Source organism: Verticillium nonalfalfae, assembly GCF_003724135.2.
Source record: "Verticillium nonalfalfae strain VnAa140/NRRL 66861 chromosome Unknown scaffold_132, whole genome shotgun sequence".
Lineage (NCBI taxonomy): Eukaryota > Fungi > Ascomycota > Sordariomycetes > Glomerellales > Plectosphaerellaceae > Verticillium > Verticillium nonalfalfae.
Genome location: NW_021167357.1, coordinates 57535 through 77198, shown reverse-complemented (window position 1 = coordinate 77198; position 19664 = coordinate 57535). Strand labels below are relative to the sequence as shown.

The 19664-nt window shown below is 58.8% G+C and overlaps 8 protein-coding genes across 8 annotated transcripts; 5 read left to right on the top strand and 3 right to left on the bottom strand.

The window, feature by feature from the left end:
• Positions 1–1784: 1784 nt before the first annotated feature.
• CNB1 (Calcineurin subunit B) lies at positions 1785–2566 on the bottom strand (the record flags this gene model as incomplete). The annotated part of the gene is made up of 4 exons (XM_028635838.1): positions 1785–2130; positions 2197–2270; positions 2379–2431; positions 2515–2566. The coding sequence occupies 4 exons, from the start codon at positions 2564–2566 to the stop codon at positions 1785–1787; spliced, it is 525 nt and encodes a 174-aa protein (XP_028491806.1).
• An 880-nt stretch (positions 2567–3446) lies between these two features.
• On the top strand, positions 3447–5395 carry EPL1 (Enhancer of polycomb-like protein 1; the record flags this gene model as incomplete). Its single annotated transcript, XM_028635837.1, has 3 exons — positions 3447–3593; positions 3753–4523; positions 4580–5395. 3 exons carry the CDS (start codon positions 3447–3449, stop codon positions 5393–5395), a joined length of 1734 nt encoding a protein of 577 aa, XP_028491805.1.
• A 2098-nt stretch (positions 5396–7493) lies between these two features.
• Positions 7494–8651, top strand: KAE1 (putative tRNA threonylcarbamoyladenosine biosynthesis protein kae1; the record flags this gene model as incomplete). Its single annotated transcript, XM_028635836.1, has 1 exon — positions 7494–8651. One exon carries the CDS (start codon positions 7494–7496, stop codon positions 8649–8651), a length of 1158 nt encoding a protein of 385 aa, XP_028491804.1.
• Positions 8652–8901: 250 nt separating this feature from the next.
• Positions 8902–10455, bottom strand: SIP2 (SNF1-interacting protein; the record flags this gene model as incomplete). The annotated part of the gene is made up of 3 exons (XM_028635835.1): positions 8902–8946; positions 9004–9592; positions 9707–10455. 3 exons carry the CDS (start codon positions 10453–10455, stop codon positions 8902–8904), a joined length of 1383 nt encoding a protein of 460 aa, XP_028491803.1.
• A 1112-nt stretch (positions 10456–11567) lies between these two features.
• Positions 11568–12288, top strand: D7B24_001610 (uncharacterized protein; the record flags this gene model as incomplete). The annotated part of the gene is made up of 2 exons (XM_028635834.1): positions 11568–11816; positions 12004–12288. The coding sequence occupies 2 exons, from the start codon at positions 11568–11570 to the stop codon at positions 12286–12288; spliced, it is 534 nt and encodes a 177-aa protein (XP_028491802.1).
• Positions 12289–12862: 574 nt separating this feature from the next.
• On the bottom strand, positions 12863–14807 carry BUR1 (serine/threonine protein kinase, CMGC, CDC2/CDK sub; the record flags this gene model as incomplete). Its single annotated transcript, XM_028635833.1, has 4 exons — positions 12863–13808; positions 13858–14260; positions 14327–14595; positions 14662–14807. The coding sequence occupies 4 exons, from the start codon at positions 14805–14807 to the stop codon at positions 12863–12865; spliced, it is 1764 nt and encodes a 587-aa protein (XP_028491801.1).
• Positions 14808–16459: 1652 nt separating this feature from the next.
• On the top strand, positions 16460–18025 carry D7B24_001608 (uncharacterized protein; the record flags this gene model as incomplete). The annotated part of the gene is made up of 1 exon (XM_028635832.1): positions 16460–18025. The coding sequence occupies one exon, from the start codon at positions 16460–16462 to the stop codon at positions 18023–18025; it is 1566 nt and encodes a 521-aa protein (XP_028491800.1).
• Positions 18026–18642: 617 nt separating this feature from the next.
• On the top strand, positions 18643–19368 carry ADE3_1 (tetrahydrofolate synthase; the record flags this gene model as incomplete). The annotated part of the gene is made up of 2 exons (XM_028635831.1): positions 18643–18790; positions 18848–19368. 2 exons carry the CDS (start codon positions 18643–18645, stop codon positions 19366–19368), a joined length of 669 nt encoding a protein of 222 aa, XP_028491799.1.
• Between the last annotated feature and the right edge of the window lie 296 nt (positions 19369–19664).

Genomic DNA, 19664 nt, shown 5'->3' with positions numbered 1-19664 from the left:
CAACTTGTACGCAGGCTAAGGGGCTCAATCGATATCTTGTTCGCGCCCTGCGACCACCCGGGGTCTGATCCCCCACCAAATCTTCAGCCTCAGTCTCCAGCTACCCTGCTCATGAGCAAGCCTCGTCTTGTCAGGACTATCTGTGTCCAACGAGCTGGGCAGTGGAGTCGGGATCAGCTCATGCTGCCTGTGCAGTAAGACACTGCACAGCTCCCCTCCGCCAGCCATTCCCTCCCCCCACTGGTCTGCGGCATCTCGCAGCTGCTAGTGAGACAAGGAATAAGGTCATCGAGGGAGGGTGGACAGCGATCCCTGTCGTTCGTTATGTGATCAGTCAATGGATGCATGTCTCGTTCGTGCAAGGCTGTGTGCTGAGGAACGCCAGGCGGACCACCCCGGAACCAATACCCGTCTCTCTGGGACTGCGCTAAATCGCCATTTTTGGTTGCACTGCAGGGCGGGCCCTCGAGACATGTGTGATTGTGTCTGTTGGCTCGCACCCGGAGGGGGTGCCCGGAGCGTGTAGGCGGTGTCCATCATGGCATTTGATCTTGCAAAGCGAGGCAACGTTCCCCTTGGCCCGGTGAGCTTGAGCTGTCGAGCTGAGCTGAGAAAGTGGCCTCGATGTCTCGGGAAGCTGCGTGAGGCGGGAACGGAACGGGTCAAATGCTCCAGGCGCGCTGTTGGCGACACCTCTATTCCGCTGTCTCGCTGCGTTGGATCCAGTCTTCGTTTTCTCTTTCCGTGCGGGTTGGTGGAGAGGGGGTTCTATGGGGTGACAGCTCCCTCGCGGCTGTGTGTCTACGTCAAAGTTTCGGTCCCGGGACTTGGCTGGAGACATTGCTGGGTGGCTGCAGTTCTGAGTGTCGGATGAATTTAGGATTTGTCGGCTCGCGAGCTGTGGTTACTTGTCTTTGAAGGATTGATGCCGCTTTTTTATTTTGAGATGTCTGATATGGTCTGGAGCCCCTGTAGTCAAGCCCTTCTGCCCGAATGACTGTTGGCGTCGACATGGCTGTCTCATGAGGATGGCTTTGGTGAGCAAACTCCAATGGTGTCAAAAGGTTTTCATATCCGATATCACATTGAAGGTCTTAGTATGAACATGTGATAGGGAATATCTACACACCACTGACGACAGCGCTGTACGTCAGCTATTCAGCAACTACAATCCGTGTGCACTTGCTCCGTTTTGAGCTGTGAATTTACCAACAGCGCGAAAGGTGAATCATGCTTCCCAAGCAACTTCTCTGGCAGTCGTGCTAGCCTCATAGTTGAGCCAGGGGATATGGAAAACACCCCCCAGATCAGGCCAAATGCAAGACGTTGTCACCTGCGCCGATCTCCCTCCCAGTAAGGACACATTGCCCTACGATACAAGCTACTTGCTGCCGACCCCAAAAATCCTACCACCTGTCTAAAGCCTTCGTCTGATTCGTACTACCATATGACTCCCTGCGTTGACCAAAGTTACATACTGTCGACGATCACGTCATCACGTTCGCCTACAGCAAGTTGAAGGTCACGGAAAGCAATAGTAGAGACGCGCCATGGTCGTTCCAGTACGTAGCCCTCGTTTCGGGGTATTGGTTGTATTGTTGAGATCTCCTGGGGGAGAGAACCCCCCCATCATATTCTTCTCGTGTCGTTTCTCGTGAGTGTGATTCGTCGTCGCCGCCGCCGCTCTCCACGCCCTGCGCCTTCCCCTCGCCCGATATACAGCGCCTGCGCCTACAAGCCGCTCCGCAACCGATCCCTTCCTCCTCCCCTCGTCGCGATGTCGCCTAGAACTGGTCGAGCGTCATGCTCATGCTGACGTCCGTGTTCTCCACCATCTTGGTGAACTCGTCAAAGCTGATCTTGCCGTCATTGTCGAGATCCGCCTCCATGATGGTCTTGTCGACAATCTGCTGGAGCTGCTGGTCCTTGAGGTTGCTGCCGACCATCATCTTGAGCACGATGAAGAGCTCGCCGTTGCTGATGAAGCCGTCGCGGTCAATGTCGTACACCTTGAAGGCGAACCGCAGCTTCTGCTCCTTGTTGCCCTTGGACGAGAAGGCGCTGAGGCCCGAGACGAACTCTTGAAAGTCGACGTCGCCGCCGCCGTCTTCGTCAAAGATGGCGATCATTCTACCATGCGGGGGACAAGAGTCAGCTCTGGAAAACGGGGACAGGAGGGGGTTTGGGCCGGCCTACCTTGTCGCCAGCGGGTTGGAGGAGATCTGGGGGAGGCTGAGGAACTCGTCGCGCTCGATGGTGCCGGAGTTGTCCTGGAAGGTGACGGTTCAGCAAGCTGCGGTAGATTGGGGGGGGGGGACTGGACTCGGGCCGGCTGGCCAGGATTTGTAGCGGCCCGTAGTAGGACAGAGCCAACGCACCTTATCGAGCTTCATGAACCGTTTTCGCAGACGGTCGACTTCGTCCCTATCGACTAACACCATCAAAAGCCTGGTCAGTGCCTCCGAGACTCTACTGGGTCGGAAGGGTCCATGGTGGGGGAGGGGCTTGGCTCACAGTTGGACCCCTGGACAATGTTGTCCAACACGGCACTAGTGGTGTTGCCCATGATGTCGAGAGTTGCAGTCGCGAGTCGTGTTGGGTGTTCGGGTTTGCGGAGAGAGGAGTGTGAGTGTCTGTGGTGGCCGGCGCCCAAGTGTTGTTGATCGCGGGGCAAGTTTCAATGTCGGGAACAAGGTAGGTCAGGGCGAGGTCGTGGTTGGAGTTGGCGCTGTGGAGAGCTGGATAGGGAGTGGGAGGCAGGCACCGTGTCAGCCCAAGCCTGCTCCCCGGCCTCGACATCACCGCACGGACCACCACTCGTCGCCGGCCAAAGCCATGCGTATAACCAACCTCCGAACCGTGATCCGGAAGGCTGTTATGCGCCCGTCTCAACTACGCTGTTGATATGCTATTGATTCTTTTGATAGGTTGAGGCTACAAGAACTTGCGCTTCTGGACAGTGATGATCAAACAAGCTCAGTGCACGCAAACGGACATCAATGCAAAACGGCCTGGGTGCTCTTCTGATATCAAACTGGCAGCACGTGACCGGAGGCCACCCCCTTTTAGCGGCGCCCATTTCAGGCAAGCGTAATTGACGGCCACCCAAGCTACCCAATCCCTCGACACAAAAGTGGCCCGAGCGCAGAGCAAGTACCTCGCCACCAAGATTCCCGCGCAAGAGTACACGTCGCCGCCCGCAGACCTTCTCCAAGGCAACTGGTTCTGGCGACCGGAACCCAGCGAAAATTCTTCGCGCGGCAAAACATCCCCAACGTCACCTCATCGGCCAGCGCAACAACGGCCATCGAATCGGCATCACAAACGCCCTTTTTCATCCTCAAAAAGTGCACAGGTGAACACAGAAGCCCGTTGTTTATGACCTGAGCCATTTTTCACGCGGTTTTTCCGCTGGCATTGCGCCATTTCTGCCACCCTTCACCGCCATGTCCACCCGGAAGGTGCGAGTGAAAAAGCTCAGCGTCAAGACGCTCCTCCCTATCCTCAGGGAAGACGACATCGACCCCAGCGAATATGAGTCTTTGACCACCGAAACCCAGATCGCTACTGGCGTCGAAGCCGCCGAGGAAACCGTACGTCCGCCCCCGTCCATGTTTTTCATCACTCTGATATTGCGATGCCATATCACGTGATATGGCTTGGCATGTTTCCTGACATGTCTCCACTTTTACTCTCACTCACTCACTCCTATCTCATGGTTGCATGCACTCATACTGATCTTGGACTCTCAGGAATACCACTTGCAGTCCATCCTCAAGGAGGCCGGCACAAGCAATGACCAGGAAATTCCTGTTCCGCCTCCCCAGGAGAGCGACATCAACTATGACCAGCTCTACCCAGGGCACCACCAGCTCCCCAACTCCTACATCCGCTTCTCGCAGACTGTGGAGGAGAGCATTGGTGTGGCGTATGACATGACTACAGAGGACGACGAGTACCTGAAGAAGTACAACAGTAATAGAAAGGGTGCGGGCCAGCTCTCCGAAGATGACTTTGAAAAGATCATGGACGTCTTCGAGGAGATGGCCTCCGAGCACGCACCCTTTGCCTCCATAGACAACACCGTCGTTGGCTACGACATGATGGTGCAACCTCTGCAGCAGCTCGGATCGACCAAGTTCATGAACCACGCGAAGCAGGTCTATGAATATTGGAAGACCCGTCGGCAGGAATCTGCCAACAAACCGCTGCACCCGACCCTGAAGTTTGAGACTCACCAAGACAGCGATGATACGGACCCCTACGTCTGCTTCAGGCGACGTGAGGCCCGTCAGACGCGCAAGACGAGGCAACGAGATGTCCAGAGCGCCGAGAAGCTCAAGAGGTTACGCAAGGAGCTAGAGGATGGTCGTCAGCTTGTGATCCTCTCCTACGAGAGAGAGGTACAGAAGCGCGAGTTCTTGAACCTAGAGCGCATGATCTTTGAGCAGCGTGCTAAGCTCAAGGAGATGAAGCTTAAACTGGGTATCAAGGGCGAAGATGACGACCTCTTCAACAACAAGGTATGTTGCGTCTGTTTGACCTTCCGTGTCGACGACCCTGCTGACCATTCCCACAGCCGCAGAAGAGGAAGGCAGCAGATGCGCCGACACTGCAGCGCCCTCCTGGAAGTGCCATGCGCATGGCTGTCCGACCAGATGGTCGGACTATGGAGGCCGATCTCGTCCAGCTTGCAGACAAGCTGTTGGAGAAGGAGAACGAGCTTCGTGCAGACGTGGAACAGAAGGTTCAGACACACCGCAAGTGGAACCAAAACCACATCGATCTCACACGCGGCCCCTTGTCCCCTGTCAGGGATGAGGGCATGGAAGTGAGCTTCCGACCCGCCAAGACGCAGTATCTCATGACGCCTCCCGCGTCCACATCGGAAGACTCCGATGCCATGGACGTGGACGATGAGCCTGCACCGGCGGCAGATAAACGTGACATGGCCATGTTCCGCTTCACGGCAGGCGGCGGCGGCGGTGGCGGCAAGGAAAAGCCACCAACACAGCAGCCGGCGTTCCGTCGGCGCATTGGCCGCCTGAACCGCCTGTGGATCGACCGTCGTGGATTGGCGTCACCGCCGAGAGAAGATGATGATGCCTCGGACCGGTGGAAATATGACCAGGATGACGACGAGGACCCTCCTGTGTACGAGGTTGATCCGTTCGATACTCGTGCGTTAAAGTTCCGAGCAACAATTCCTCTCTCGCCGTTCATCTTCCCACGTCGACCGGTGGGGCCGGCAGAAGGAGGTGCGAATGGGTCGCAGGGTGCGGGAGCGAATGGGAACAGACCAGCGCTTCCACAACCACCACCGCAGCCCAACGCGCCATCGCAACAGGCTCCGCAGGCTTCGGCCACCCCGCAACAAGCTCGAGCGACGTCTTGAGCGGATGAGCGGTCCTTCCACACACACATATTGCAACGGTGCTGGTGGAAAAGTGTATAGTTGCAGCTGTTTATACCCGGGTCCTTCGTGTGGGCTCTCTTCCCTCTTCTCTTTTGCTTTGGGATATCGGCCGAATGGTGGCAGGCTGGCAGGCGGGCGGCAAAGGGGGTTTCGGTGGCGTGGCGTTTGGGATTGGCCCTCTGTAGTGTAGTGTACCACGGGGTTTGCATTGCAGTTCGGCGTTGGCGGCAAGTAGTCTGTGGTCGGAAGATCTTAGATGCATCAAAGCAATATTACAAACATGTTGGTATTTGACTTTTTGTGTGTGTACATTTTGTGGTTCGTCATTGTCGGACCGTGTGCGAGGAGTGATGCTTGCATGAACTTTGTGTTGCACGCTGAAGCTCCAGCAGTCGACGGGCGGCAAGCGGCCTTCGGAAGAACCCCGCACAGCTGCTCTGGTCGAATGCGCAGACGTGCGTTATTTCGAAGAGTCGAGGTGTACTGAGTTTGGCCGTGATTCGCAAGATGTCACCTGTCGACGTCTCGTTGTTAGTCATTTCTTGCCTCCTTGGTTGGTCTCGTCAGTACGTACCAAATGACCCAACACACCAGGACATGGCCCGAGGCTCCACTGGCCCATAGATTTGCATAGCATGCAGAGAGGACCTTCCACGGCTGCTGCAAATCTGCTGCTGCTGCTGCTGCTGCTGCTGCTGATGTCGACGTCATGTTGCTGACGAGCATCCGCAGGCGACAGCAGCATGTGTGCATCGTGAGCCACTATTGCTCACGAGAACAAGAGCATGGAAGGACGAGAGAAAGAAGGCCGATGCGCCGGCTAGTGCAAGCTCCTTAGGGCGAGAACGTAAGCTATAGGGCTCAACACCGGAAGACTTGTCGCATTTCGCTTGCAGTCGACAGACGGATGTTGGTTTCCAGGCTGCCCACGCACCGGAGCAGGCTCGGCATCGCAGGAGAGGACGAGCGGGGTTGCCTTCCTGGCTGATGGGAGATACTGCCGGTAACGTTGATGCTAGGACTCAAGATCGACACAGAATACAAAAGCGGCTCTCTTGTTCAGAACCATCTTGTTTGGCAGAGCCGTGTGGTGCGGTCTGTCGTCCCGAGGCTGGCTTGGCATCAGGCGGATGGGACGACGTGCGACTGTGGATGCGTCGTCGATCTTGCGCCGGCCGTGGAGAGGATTGCGCAGAGAGGACTCGACACAGAAACCATGTCTCCTGAAGCAGAGGAGGAAGAGAGACGGAGGGGTTCAGGGCCTGCGAAAGAGGGGAGAGAAGAGCTGGCGGGTGGTGTGGCCAGCAGACGTGGTGGTTGGGAAGCGGCACCAGGACCTCCGAATGGGCCATGACTCCGGTGCGCCGTGCTGCGCCGTGGCATGATCAGCAAGCGGGCTTGCGACCCATTGGGGACGTTCTGGCGACGGGAGCAGACGTCGAGAGACGCATGATGGTCTCTGGGACACGCCGGCGAGAGGTATAAAAGTCGGTGACAAGAGAAAGGAATTGTCGAAAGCTTGGTGGGCGGGCAGACGAGGTGGGTTCAGTCGAGCGTTGTGTCGGTAGTGAGATCCACTTGGCCGCGAGCACTTTGTGTGGGATTTGACCAAAACCGAGCATTTCGCTGGGTAGGACCCTTTGCGCCAGTGCCTGCGCCAGTGCCAGCGCAGCGCAGCGCCAGCGTCGGCACCAGCGAGCGCCAGGCTTGAGCCTCTTGTGCCAGCAGCCGCCAGTGGGGTGCCGGGCGCTGACGGGGATGACATAAGCGGTACCTAGGTGGGTAGACAGACCTGACAGGTACCTTCCCTTAACTTGGGGACCTAGGCACTTCCCTATACGTACCAGAGCATATCCACTCTGCCCCTCTATCGTCGGCCTTATCGATGAAAGACGATCGGACAATTGCCCCTCCTCGCGACTGCCCCAAACTCACGACAAGATTCACGAAGAGACTCAGCTCGACAATTTTATACCCCCCTCTATACACGAGAAAAACACGCCACAACACCCATCTGTATCCCTTTTTCTCGAAGGCACGCGCAAGACGTGAGACCGCGTACACATACCCACCCCCGATGCCCGCCTCACCCCCCAAGAGCCCCCGTAAACGACCACTCTCTCACGTCAACGGCTCACCTCCCTCGCCATCCTCCTCCAAACGCACCATGGCCCGCAAGTTCCCTCCAGGAGGCCACCTGGCGCTCGGCTGTGAGGGCTCGGCCAACAAGCTCGGCCTCGGCGTCATCCATCACGCTGCGACCGGCGAGGCGACGATCCTCTCCAATGTGCGCCACACGTTCGTGTCCCCGCCAGGCACGGGGTTCCTGCCCAAGGACACGGCGGCGCACCACCGCGCCCACTTTGTGCCGCTGGCGCTGCGGGCGCTCGCCGACGCGGGGGTCGGGCCCGGCGACCTCGCGTGCGTGTGCTTCACGCAGGGGCCCGGCATGGGCGCGCCGCTGGCGTCGGTGGCCGTCGGCGCGCGCACGCTCGCGCTGCTCTGGGGCCTGCCGCTCGTGGGCGTCAACCACTGCGTCGGCCACATCGAGATGGGCCGCACCATCACGGGCGCCGCCAACCCCGTCGTGCTCTACGTCAGCGGCGGCAACTCGCAGGTCATCGCCTACGCCGAGCAGCGCTACCGCATCTTTGGCGAGACGCTCGACATCGCCGTCGGCAACTGCCTCGACCGCTTCGCCCGCACCCTCGCCATCAGCAACGACCCCGCCCCCGGCTACAACATTGAGCAGCTCGCCAAGCGCGGCCGCCGCCTGCTCGACCTGCCCTACGCCGTCAAGGGCATGGACTGCTCCTTCTCCGGCATCCTCGCGAGCGCCGACGTGCTCGCCGCCCAGATGCACGCCGCCCGCGCCCGCGGCGACGACCCCCTGCCCTTCACGCCCGAGGACCTCTGCTTCACCCTGCAGGAGACCGTCTTCGCCATGCTCGTCGAGATCACCGAGCGCGCCATGGCCCACGTCGGCAGCAGCCAGGTCCTCATCGTCGGCGGCGTCGGCTGCAACGAGCGCCTCCAGGAGATGATGGGGCTCATGGCCCGCGACCGCGGCGGCAGCGTCTACGCCACCGACGAGAGGTTCTGCATCGACAACGGCATCATGATTGCCCACGCCGGTCTGCTGGCGTACAACACGGGCTTTCGCACGCCGCTCGAGGACAGCCAGTGCACGCAGCGCTTCAGGACAGACGAGGTACATATCAAATGGAGAGACTGAACGGGGACGCTTTGGCCCACAGAGCCGCACTTGTGTGTGTTTGGGCGCCTGTGAAATTGTGCATGTTGTTCTGTTCATTGCAATCGGTTCCCCGGAATACGTGGGAAAGCGTCTACATATGATTCCCCCTCTTCTATAGAGAATCGTCGCCTCCGCGTGTCCGCAGCTCGCAGCACAGACGCATCGTCAGTCGGCCCGAGCTCTCTTCGTCATGACGCACCCCAGTCACTGCCCCTGCGACGTCGCGCCTCTAGTCGTCCGTCGAGGTCGGCTTGTACACGATGGTCGTGACATACTAGTAGCCTCATGTTAGAAAACTGGCCGTCTCCAGAACACAACCTGTCCGACATACCTTGCTCTTGTAGCGAGTCGTCGCTGACACAGCCAAGATGTTGTTCTTGATGCTGCTCGTGGCGAGATGGTTGAGGACCGTGTGATTCGGCATGTTGAGCACACTGTTGTCGTCCTTCATGAGGACGGCGGCGTTGAGGATGGGCTTGCCCAGGAAGCCCGGAAGGCTGGGCGGCGTCGGCAGCTTCTCGATGGCCGTCACGGCGTACTGGTACGAGGGCGAGTCCTCGGCCTGGTCAAAGTCGACGAGGTACTTGGGGATCTGGTGGAAGTATTGGCTGGCAGACGGCACGGATTTGCCCCGCGGCAGCGGCTTGGCCGAGTCGTCCGTCTGCGAGGCCGATGGCTTCACCGCCGCCTGGCCGTCGGCGGCACCGGCCCCGGCCGCGGCTGACGCGCCCTGGCCTGCCTTCTTTTGCGAGGGCAGGTCATCGGCGCTGACCTCGATGTAGTTGACGAGGTTGTTGCCAAAGTCGACGGTTGTCGGCAGATCCGGCGACGTCTGCATGATGCCGTCGACCAAGAAACGCACATGGTGGGTGCCGGGGAGAATGTGGACCGTGCCGGAGAAGACGCCGGGTTTGCCTTCGCTGTAGGGCATGCCGAGTCAGCATGTGGGTAGCACAATGTGGTGAGAAGCATACATAGCCAGTAGCCGTCGAACCCGAAAAAGAAGGGGGAGGGGGGAGATGGCGAGAACTTACACGGGATGCAGCCGTTGCTTGCGGTTCCACTGGAAAATGGTGCCGGTGACGTAGACTTTCTCTCCTCCACGAGTCCAGAGCAGCTGGGTAGGCACGGTAGGGCGGGTCTTGTCGACCATGAGCTCCTCGCCGTCGTCGTCGTCGACCGTGTTGCTGCTGAGGGCCGAGGACTTGCGGGTCATGGGGTCGGAATCGAGCGAGCCGGGGTCGACGATGGGGGTGTCGCCATCGGCCGGCGCGATGATGGGGGAGCCGGGCGTATGGACCTCCTCCTCAATGGGGAGCGGCAGGCGCGGGGGCCGCGTGAGATAGGACATGTCGTTGACGCTGCTCTGGGACACGAGGCCGGCACCGTCGACGTGGGCGGAGATGTGGGAGCGCAGGGACGACGGCTCGGTGTGGGCTGTCGGGACGTCTAGCGGCTTGGTGGGCTCATCGCGGGGGATCGTCTTGGCGTCGGACGGCCGTGGCGGCGCGGCCGAGTTGTTGCTCTTGGGGCTGGAGGAGGGCGAGGCGCTGGCGATGCCGGCGATGGGGTTGTACTGGAGGGGTCTCGAGGCCTTGCTGATGGTGGACCCCTGGGCCTGGTGGAGAGAGGCCTCGGGGGGCGCGGCGACCCGTTCGGTTGTGCGGTGGGGGATGATGTGCTTCGAATCCCTCTTGGGGTTCTTGGGTGAGTCGTGGGCGGATGCTGGGTTGGAAGAGACGGGGGTGGCGGGCTTGGACGCGGAGGAGGGGTTGTTGCCCATCTTGAGTATTTTTTTTTTCGGCGGTCCCCCAGGTGGGACGACGGCGACCTCAACTCCTGACTGTGCGGGGAGGGGGGTAAAAGCACCCTCGTGGCTGGGTGAGGCGATGGGCAAAGAGTAACGTTGACGAGCAAGGGGTGCAGTTGGGTGCCGGCAGGTCGACGGGGCGGGCGCGGGGTCCAGTCGCGGTGCAGAGATAGGTCTCGTGGCTCTTTGTGTGATGAGTTTCGGCTGGCGGTGGGTGGGTGGACGAGCTGGCGCGATCGGAGGGTACGCCTATCCTGTGGAGGGACTCGTTACGCGTGACAGGTCTCAGGCGCTATCGCGGGACAGCGGCCCCCTCGCAGCAGCGGCACGGTTGGGGGGGGTAATGCGGGTCGGCGGGGTTGTCGACGGCCGTGTGCTGTGCTGCTGGGTGCCGTTCTGATGTTCGTTGGTGATGCTATGTGCCGTTCGCGAGAGGGAGGAGGAGCAAGAAGGCGAGGCGAGGCGAGGTGAGGTGAGGTGAGGTGAGGTGAGGTGAACTGGGGTGAGTTCGGTGACGGAGGGGAGGGGAGGGGGGGTCCGGTGAAAACGGAACGTCGAGGTAAGGTACCTCAGGGTTAGGTTGGCAGGAGAGAGATCCGGATCCAGTGAGCGAGATAAGGCAGGCAGACGGCTGGGTGACAACTGGGCGAGAACAGAAGCCGTGGGAGATGGAGGGGCGTTGCCCACCTGCGTCTGTGCCTGGGGCCTGTGCTGTGCGCCGCTGTGACGGTGGATACGCTGGGGGATGAGCAGTGCCCTTGCGCGGTACTTGCTCGTGCTGTCCGTCTGCATGGTCCTGTCTTATGTAATCCATCAACCTCCTGTCAATCGACTCGTCTCTCAAAGCTCGAGCTCCATCAAGCGCGAGCTCTGGAACCCCCAGCTCCATCCGTGCTGAGAGCGAGGTACCTGCGTCTTGCCATGACAGGAATGAAGGAACCGTGACGTGACGTCCACCTCGCACAGAGGTCCCGCTGCTCGTCCATTCCTGACGGTCCAACTCTCTTCCATCCGGTATCAAGCTCAAGCTCAAGCTCAAGCCCGGTGCGTCCCCGTCTCTCACGCCAATGCCCTGATTGATCGCCATGGACACGACCGTCACGGCCATCCATCCTCCCCACGTCGCCCTCGACCCGACAGGCCCAGCCATGGCCACATGGCAGACGGTTCTCTGGCAGACAGCCGTCATCCTCTGGGCTGTCTGCGCCTTTCCCCTGAAAATCATCTGGTCGCTCCTCTCCAAGGTCATTGCCGTCGCCCTGTTCCTGCTGTCGCCAGTCACCCTCGTGCTCTCGTACGCCTGGTCGTGGGTGCAGGCCATCGCTGGCTTGTTCGTGAGCCTCGAGGTAAATAAAGCCTTCCAATCGAATCGGCCACCCAAGCCGCTTGCTGCATCAAAACTGACAGTTCCTGCAGCCCCTGTACATCTTTGTTGGTCTACCATTCCGCTTGCCTCGCTTTCTTTCGGCACTCCCCTGTCGACTCCCCTGACGTCCTGAACCTAACCTCACCTACCTACAGGTTGGCTGCGGCGCTCTCGTCGGTCTCGTCGCCGGTCTCTTCATGGTCCTGGCCTCCGGCGTCATCACGTCGGCCCTCGGCATGCGGGACGACACGCGCGCACGCAGGTCAGACTACTACGACGAGCTCGTGCGGCCCGTCACGCCGGCCAAGACCGAGTACTCGTCCTCGGGCGAGACGGACTGGCATCTCCTCGAGGAATTGCCCCCCAAGCGAAGGAGACGCACGGCCGGCCTGGTCGCCCAGACGATTCACGAGGAAGAAAGCAACGATTCAGATTTGTGACTTTCATGTTGTCCCCATGTTCCATTGGTTTTTTTTACCTACACCAGCTAGAGAGACCTACCAACCACACTTCACTTCTCGCTGCCATCGCCTCTTATCCTCCTTCCGCTCCCAGTTGCCTTGCCCCGCTTGGTTGAGCCTCGCACGACGACGTGCTCGCCCAATGATATTCCGGTACTCCACCGCCGTATGATGGATTGCTTGATGCCAACCGTCTCTTTACTTTGCCGTGGAAAAAGAATTGCAAAAAAAAAAAAAAAAGAGTCACCCTGGCCGTGCTGATTTAACGCCAGTGCCCATATCGCGCATTGTGGAAATGCGCGCCTCTGCCCGGGGCCGGTCCGCCATGCCATGGACCGTATTGATAGTACAACTGGTGGTGCTGCTGCAAGTACCGAGGGTCGCGTGGATACCGTTGGTCCTGCGAGCCCCGGTGTCCCGTATGCTGGAACTGCCAGTGTTGTTGTTGTTGTTGTTGGTGGTGGTGGTAGTGATGTTGTTGGTGATGTGGATGCTGCTGATATTGCTGATATGGTTGTTGCTGATGTGGCTGGTTTCTTGGGTGCCGCTGTGCCTAACGGCGATAGTCCCGTTCACGCTCGCGATCTCGGACCGGCGACCGGCTCCTGCTCCGTGTGTGTCTCTCCCTGCTGCCGTACTGCGGCACCCGGTCCGGCCCTCGGTCGGAGCGCCAGTCGTCCCTGCTATTACGACGGCGGCGATCCAGAGGAGGGCGATCGTCACGAGGTCGGTCCAGGGGTGGTCGGTCATCTCGCGGCCGGTCATCCCGGTGCCGTCCACCTTCACGACCGTAGCTGGGCATATACGTATCCACGTCCGCGCCCGGCGGCCTGGGGTTGCGAGGTCCGCGTCCGCCATTCCGGTCACGGTACCCCCCGCGGTCGTCACCGCTGTCCACCGGTGGCGGAGGGCGTGGTGGCAGTCCTCGCTCACCGGGCATTGGCCTGTCGCGCGCCCACGCCGGTCGCCTTTCGTCGCCGTTGCGATGAGGGTGGCGCCCTCCGTTGACCCCGTTGCGACCGTTTGCGTAGCCGTCCCCAGTGTTGAACCCGGCGCTGGCGCCATGCGCTTCGGGACCCATGCCAACCGTGCCACCCTTAGGGGCTGGAGGCAGGGCGGCCTTGCGGTCGTGGAACTTGCGCCTGTCAAACTCGTGGCTCTCCTCAAACGTCGGGAGCTCGTGCGCCTTGGCCGGCAGAGGCGACATCTTGAAGTACGGGTGCTGCAGCGCATCGATGGCGTTGATGCGTGTTTTCCAGTCCAGCTTCAGAAGCTCCTTGAGCAACGAGATGGCGGCCGAACCGTGTTCCCTGAATCTCGTGGACAAGTTGCCGGGGCGGGACCGCGGTTGCAGCCCCTCGGAGCCAGGAAGTGTGCTCCACAGCGGCATGTTTTGTGGCGTCGGCGAGCCCACGAGGTCCCAGATGATATCCAGCTGATGGCCGTCGCTGTCGCCCGAAAGGATCGGTTTCCCGGTAAGCATCTCACCAAACACGCAGCTGCTCTGAGGTTAGACGGCGATCGGCAGCAGGATTCTTGTCAACTCACCCAACCCCCCAAACGTCAATAGCAGTCGTGTACTTCTTCAGGTGCAGCAGAAGCTCGGGAGGCCTGTACCATCTGGTGACGACCAGGCCGGTATACTCCCGCTTGCCATCTCCACCTCCCTGGCCGGCCTTGGGCGTGGGCCCGTCGTAGTGTCTCGCCAGACCAAAATCGGCAATCTGGAGGATTCCTTTGTTGTTGATCAACAGATTGGCAGCCTTCATGTCTCGGTGAAGGATATGTTGATCATGTAGATACCGCAGGCCTTCGAGAAGCTGCAACATGTAGCATTTGATTTGGGGTTCGGTAAATGTGACCGAGGGGTTATCGAGGAGTCCAGAAAGATCGTGGTCCATATAAGGTGTAACCATGTACATGATCGGTCGTTTTCGTTTCACATCGTTCGCTGGGGAAATGGTTAGCCATTGCGTCCCGCACTCGGACAACGGGGTGGCATGGTTGGGTGGCTTACATCTAGGGGGGTGCTCCACTGCCATATCTTCGAGACGAAGGATATTATCGTGGGAGAGCAGTTTCAAGAGCTTGATCTCTCGGAGCGCCGTAATGGGAAACTGGGGATTGTCGTCAGCCTCAAGTGGTCTTGGGTCGTTACGCATGGCCTGGAAGGGCCTGCGCGCGATGAACTGGGTTTGACATACGCCATCCTTTTCATTATGCATGATGATCTTCTTCAGCGCGACGAGCGCGTTGGTCTTGCGCGAACGCGCGCGATGAACCTCGCTGGGCGAGCGAGGGTTAGCGACGGAACGACTTGGGCAGGAGCAAGGGCAAGCAGAGAAAACCTACCCAAAGGTACCCTCGCCAAGCTTGCCGAGTACCTCATAATCGGTGATTCTGGAGCATCCTGTAAAGCTGATCCGCGGGCGCTGGTGTTGTATGGCAAAAGAGCGCGGCGACAAGCCGCCGTTGCTGCTGGGCATGGGAGACTCCATGGTGGGTTGGCCGCGTTTTGCGCTGCCGGTCAAGGTCGGTGGGAATCGGGGTCAAAAGTCGCGACTGTGCATGCGCAGGGTATTATGTTGAGGCTTCTGTCGACATTCAAGTGATATGATCTGTTCGGGACGCCTGCTTGTCGTGGCAAGGCATGGCGAGTTTGCGCTTGGTACGTCAGTGGATGGTGAGAGCAAGATCGTGAGTTGGGTACAGGCAAAAGATGGTCCAGAGAACCGTCGAGGACGCGGCAAGAAAGATAGTCGTTATCGGGACCAATGAGTAGTACACACCCAGTACTCATAATTGGGTCTATTTTCCATGGGCCGACAAGGTCCTACCCAAGTAGAGAACCTTCAATGCGCGCTGGCCCCCCACCCCCCCTTGGGTGGCTCGGGCGTCCTCTCCACCCCTGGTGCCTTCCTCCTCTTTGCGCCTCTGGTACGCCAGAGAAGTCAGTGAGGTGGGCAAGAGCAGTCGAACAGAGTCAGAGGCGCGAATCGAATACTTTCCACTTCGGCTCAGCGAAGCACCAGTCTCCTCCTGAGTCTTAGTATGATGCATGTCTCTTCCATCATGCAAACCCCAAGGAACACAAAACACTGAGAGAAAGAACTGAACTGAGATGCCGCTCAAGCCGAGTTGCTGGCGGCTGCGTGTCTGCAACCTTTCAAGATGGTTTTTTTTCCTGGATGCAACAACAACCAAACGTAAGAAAGGCTAAGCTTTCGGCGGTCTGACTTGCACCATTTCCAGACCCTTTTTGGTCTGGCACTCTCCATGCCTGATCTCGCCGCAATTCGACGAACCTCATTTCACCAGGCAGTTCAACACTTCCAATCACACTCACTTGCTTGTTTTGCTTGCTTGTTTTGCCCCTCGCCTGGAGCCCTGCGTGCTCGCATGTGGTCTCCTTTCTTCCCCGCGGTTACTTAACGATTACCCCATCGCTTTCTGGAGCCTGGCAGCGGCTCCGTGTTCCTGAGTCGGGACACTACTGATTCACGTCGTTTTTGGTAGCGCATGACCTTCCTGGAGCCGGTCCACCAGCAGTCTGGCCAGGACATCGGTGTAACTCTTATCAGTTGGTACCTCCGTCGCCGCGGAGCCTTTGTTTCTCGAAGCATGGTTTTCGTCCCTGGTGGAACAACACACAGAGCGTCCAGATGGGCACGATGATGAATCGGATCTGCCGTCCTGTTTTCTCCACTTTCCTGCTTTCGACTGAGCAGCCGACCACCACGATTCTCTCGTCGCTCGAAACGCCATGACAGACAAATTTTAAGACTCTTGTGCCAACGGAATCCCCAGAATCACCAGGCCTCATTTGCCGTCGACACCATTCACTGAAGCATTAAAATCTCCAGTGGACCATCTTACGAACCGACACAAACCAAACTCGGAGTTGGTTCCTGGTGAGTTTCATACCCTCTTGAATGAGAAAGTTGTGCCTCTATTTGCCAATACTACGGAATGCCGATCGCGGCATTCTGGTCGCTACCCCCCTCCTCCCTCGAATTGAGCGCACATCTTGCCATACTAGAAAATTAGATCTGCACATTCAAAGGCTGACATTTGACTCTGGAAGACATCACGCCCTCAAACTCTTCATCTTGCACTGAGACAGGGACAGTCGCGAGATACGGCAGACGCAATGGCGACCACACAGTCCATCCTGCCAGAGTCTCGGGTCCTGGTCATCATGACCGGCGGCACCATCTGCATGCAGCCGACACCCGACGGCCTGCAGCCTATCGGAGGGTTCCTCAAAGCTGCTTTGGCACCTCGTCCGTCGTTCAACGACATGTCCAACCCGCCCCAGCTGGAGGCATACAAAGACGGCCAGAAGCTCATGCTGGACAGCCTGCGGACGCCGCCGAGCGCCTACTCTCGTCACATCCGCTACGGCGTCTTGGAATTTTCGCCCTTGTTGGATTCCAGCTCCATCTCATCCGCCGGCTGGACCGAAGTCGCCCAGACCATTAGGGAGAACTACCGCCAGTACGACGGATTCGTCGTTCTGCACGGCACCGATTCGCTGTCTTATACGGCGTCCGCCCTGTCCTTCATGATGTCAGACCTCGGCAAGCCCGTTATTCTGACCGGATCGCAAGCGCCAATCTTCGCTCTGCAATCGGACGCCGTGGACAACCTCCTAGGCTCTCTCATCATTGCGGGAACGTTCCTCATCCCCGAGGTCGGCCTCTTCTTCCACCACAAGCTCTTCCGAGGAAACAGGACGACAAAGAACTCAGCCGTCAACTTTGATGCCTTTGCCAGTCCCAACTGCGAACCCCTGGCCAAGATGAACGGTCTTGGCATCGACGTCAACTGGCCCCTCGTTCTTCGACCGACAAAGATTGCCGAACTCCAGGTTACCCAGCACCTCGACACGGCCCACGTTGCTTGCATTCACATCTTCCCCGGTATCAAGCCCGAGATGCTCGACTCGGTCCTGCGCGGACCGGACATTCGAGGCCTTGTCCTACGGACGTTCGGCATGGGCAACGCCCCTGGTGGCGTGGATGGCAGCCTCACCAAAGTCATCAAGGCGGCGGTCGACCGCGGTATCGTCGTGGTCAACGTCAGCCAGTGCCTCGACGGCTTCGTCTCCCCCGTCTACGGCCCGGGCACCGACCTGGGTCGCGCAGGTGTCATCTTTGGCCAGGACCTCACGACTGAGGCTGCTCTGACCAAGCTCTCCTTCCTGCTGGCTCTCCCGAACCTGACGACCGCCGAGGTCAGCGCCAGGATGTCGGCCTCCATCCGCGGCGAGATGACGGCCGAGACGCGGCCCGTCTTCTCCCACCCAGGCTCGCTGGATTCCGTCATTGCCCGTCTGTCATCTGCCGAGACCGCCTTCACCGCGCTCGGCTATGCCATTCGCGACGGGGATCTCAAGACGGTCAAGGAAATCCTTGAGCAGGGCCACGTCGGCGAGCACCACCCCCTCCTGACCAAGGCCGACTATGCGGGCAACACGGCCGTGCATTTGGCCGCCGTTGGGCGGGCAGAAATCCTGCGGGAGCTGCTGGTCAAGGGCGCGAGCGTGCACGTCAGGAACTGGGCCAACAACACGCCGCTCTTCCTGGCCCAGCGTGTGGATAATGAGGAGTGCGTTCAGCTGCTGAAGGAAGCTGGTGCACACCTCTGGCAGAACGAAGCCTCGATACTGGGCACCGCGCCCACGCCCCAGGAAGGACCTCAGCCTCAGAGCTGAGGGGGGCTGTGGGAGAAATCAAAGGGGGTAGGGATAGGCGACAACTGGTTGGAAAAGCGTTTTGCGTACATGATAGACGTTACTTAAAGCTCATGATATTTTTTCTCATTGCATCCTAAACGATATGTATGCAAGTCTACTACAATATTAATCAGTACCATCGGTGTGTTTGACCCGAAGAAAGAATGCTGGGATCCATGGCCCGCCTGTCGCCGCTTAGCCCATAGAATCTCGGTCCTCAAGGTAAAATAGGCAGGGAGCCTAAGTTTTTATCAGTTGTGTGGTCTGGCCGCCCGCGTAGGAAGTTTGAATGCGTCCCGAATCTCACTTTTCTTCCCCCAAACTCGTCGAACAGCTTCCGGCTGCACCCGTGGAGAACGGGCGCCGACTGCCGAAGGAACAGACACGACTTAACGCAACCCCAGGCCGCCAGCGCCTCGATGCTTTTTGCAAAGCATCATCATTTTCTACCACACTTCTAGTTGAGCTGACCACCTCTCAATCATGCGAGTACTTCTCATCGGAGGGGGGGGGGCCGTGAACACGCTCTGGCGTGGAAGCTCTGCCAAACGGCCCAGCATGTTGTCGTCGTTCCTGGTAACGGGGGCACGGCTGCTATGGCCCCCAACGTTTCCAACGTGGAACATGCCGACATGCACGACTTCAAGGGGCTTGTGGCCTTGGCCCGGGCGTTGGCGGTTGAACTCATCCGGCCTGGTCCTGGCGACGTTGTCGTCGAGGGCATTGCTGACGTTTTCGAACCGGGTGGGTAGTTATGCTATTTGGATCGTAGAGCCTGATGTTAACCGTCGAGTTCGCTAGCCGGCATCCCTTGTTTTGCACCATTAAAAGCTGCCGCGAAGCTGGAGGGGTCAAAGACGCTTGCAAAAGACTTCATGAGACGTTACAATATACCCACGGCAGAGTACCGCAACTTTAACACCTATGAGCACGCAAGAGACTATCTTTCTTCTATCAACCACCGCGTGGTGATCAAGGTATCCGGTCTTGCTGCTGGAAAAGGAGTCGTTCTCCCAGAGGTGCAGGAAGAAGCCAAGCGAGAGCTCCGCGAGATGATGGTCGACAACAAGTTGGGGCTCCAAGAAGTCGTCATCCAGGAGTTCCTCTCGGGTGACGAGATAAACGTCCTCACGTTCTGTGACGGTCACAATTTCAGGTCGTTGCCACCGGTTCAGGGTCATAAAAAGATTTTCGATGGTTCGAAGGGTCCGAATACCGGGGGCATGGGGTTTTATGGACCAGTGGACTTTGTGTCACGCGGACTGATGGCTCAGATGGAGAAGGACTTAATCGTCCCTACCCCTTCACGGGCTGCAATATGACGGTATGTCATAGCACTCTGTTGAATCCTGCGCTCCGCTTCTGCGAGTACTGATTTGATGGTCGTTCATCCAGGACATGTCTTTCGCGGGATTCTCTTCACAGGTGTCATGATCGCACCTAAAGGGCCAAAGGCGAGCACAGGCAAGGTGCTAGAATCGACGTCGCTGCCGGTCCCGAAGGTAGGAAATTTTGTTATCCGAAGCTGGTGGTTAGTGGCCGTGTTGGCTGACTGTCGAGGTAGATATCCAAATCTTCCATGCTGGGACGGTTCGACTCGGCGATGAGCTCCGAACAG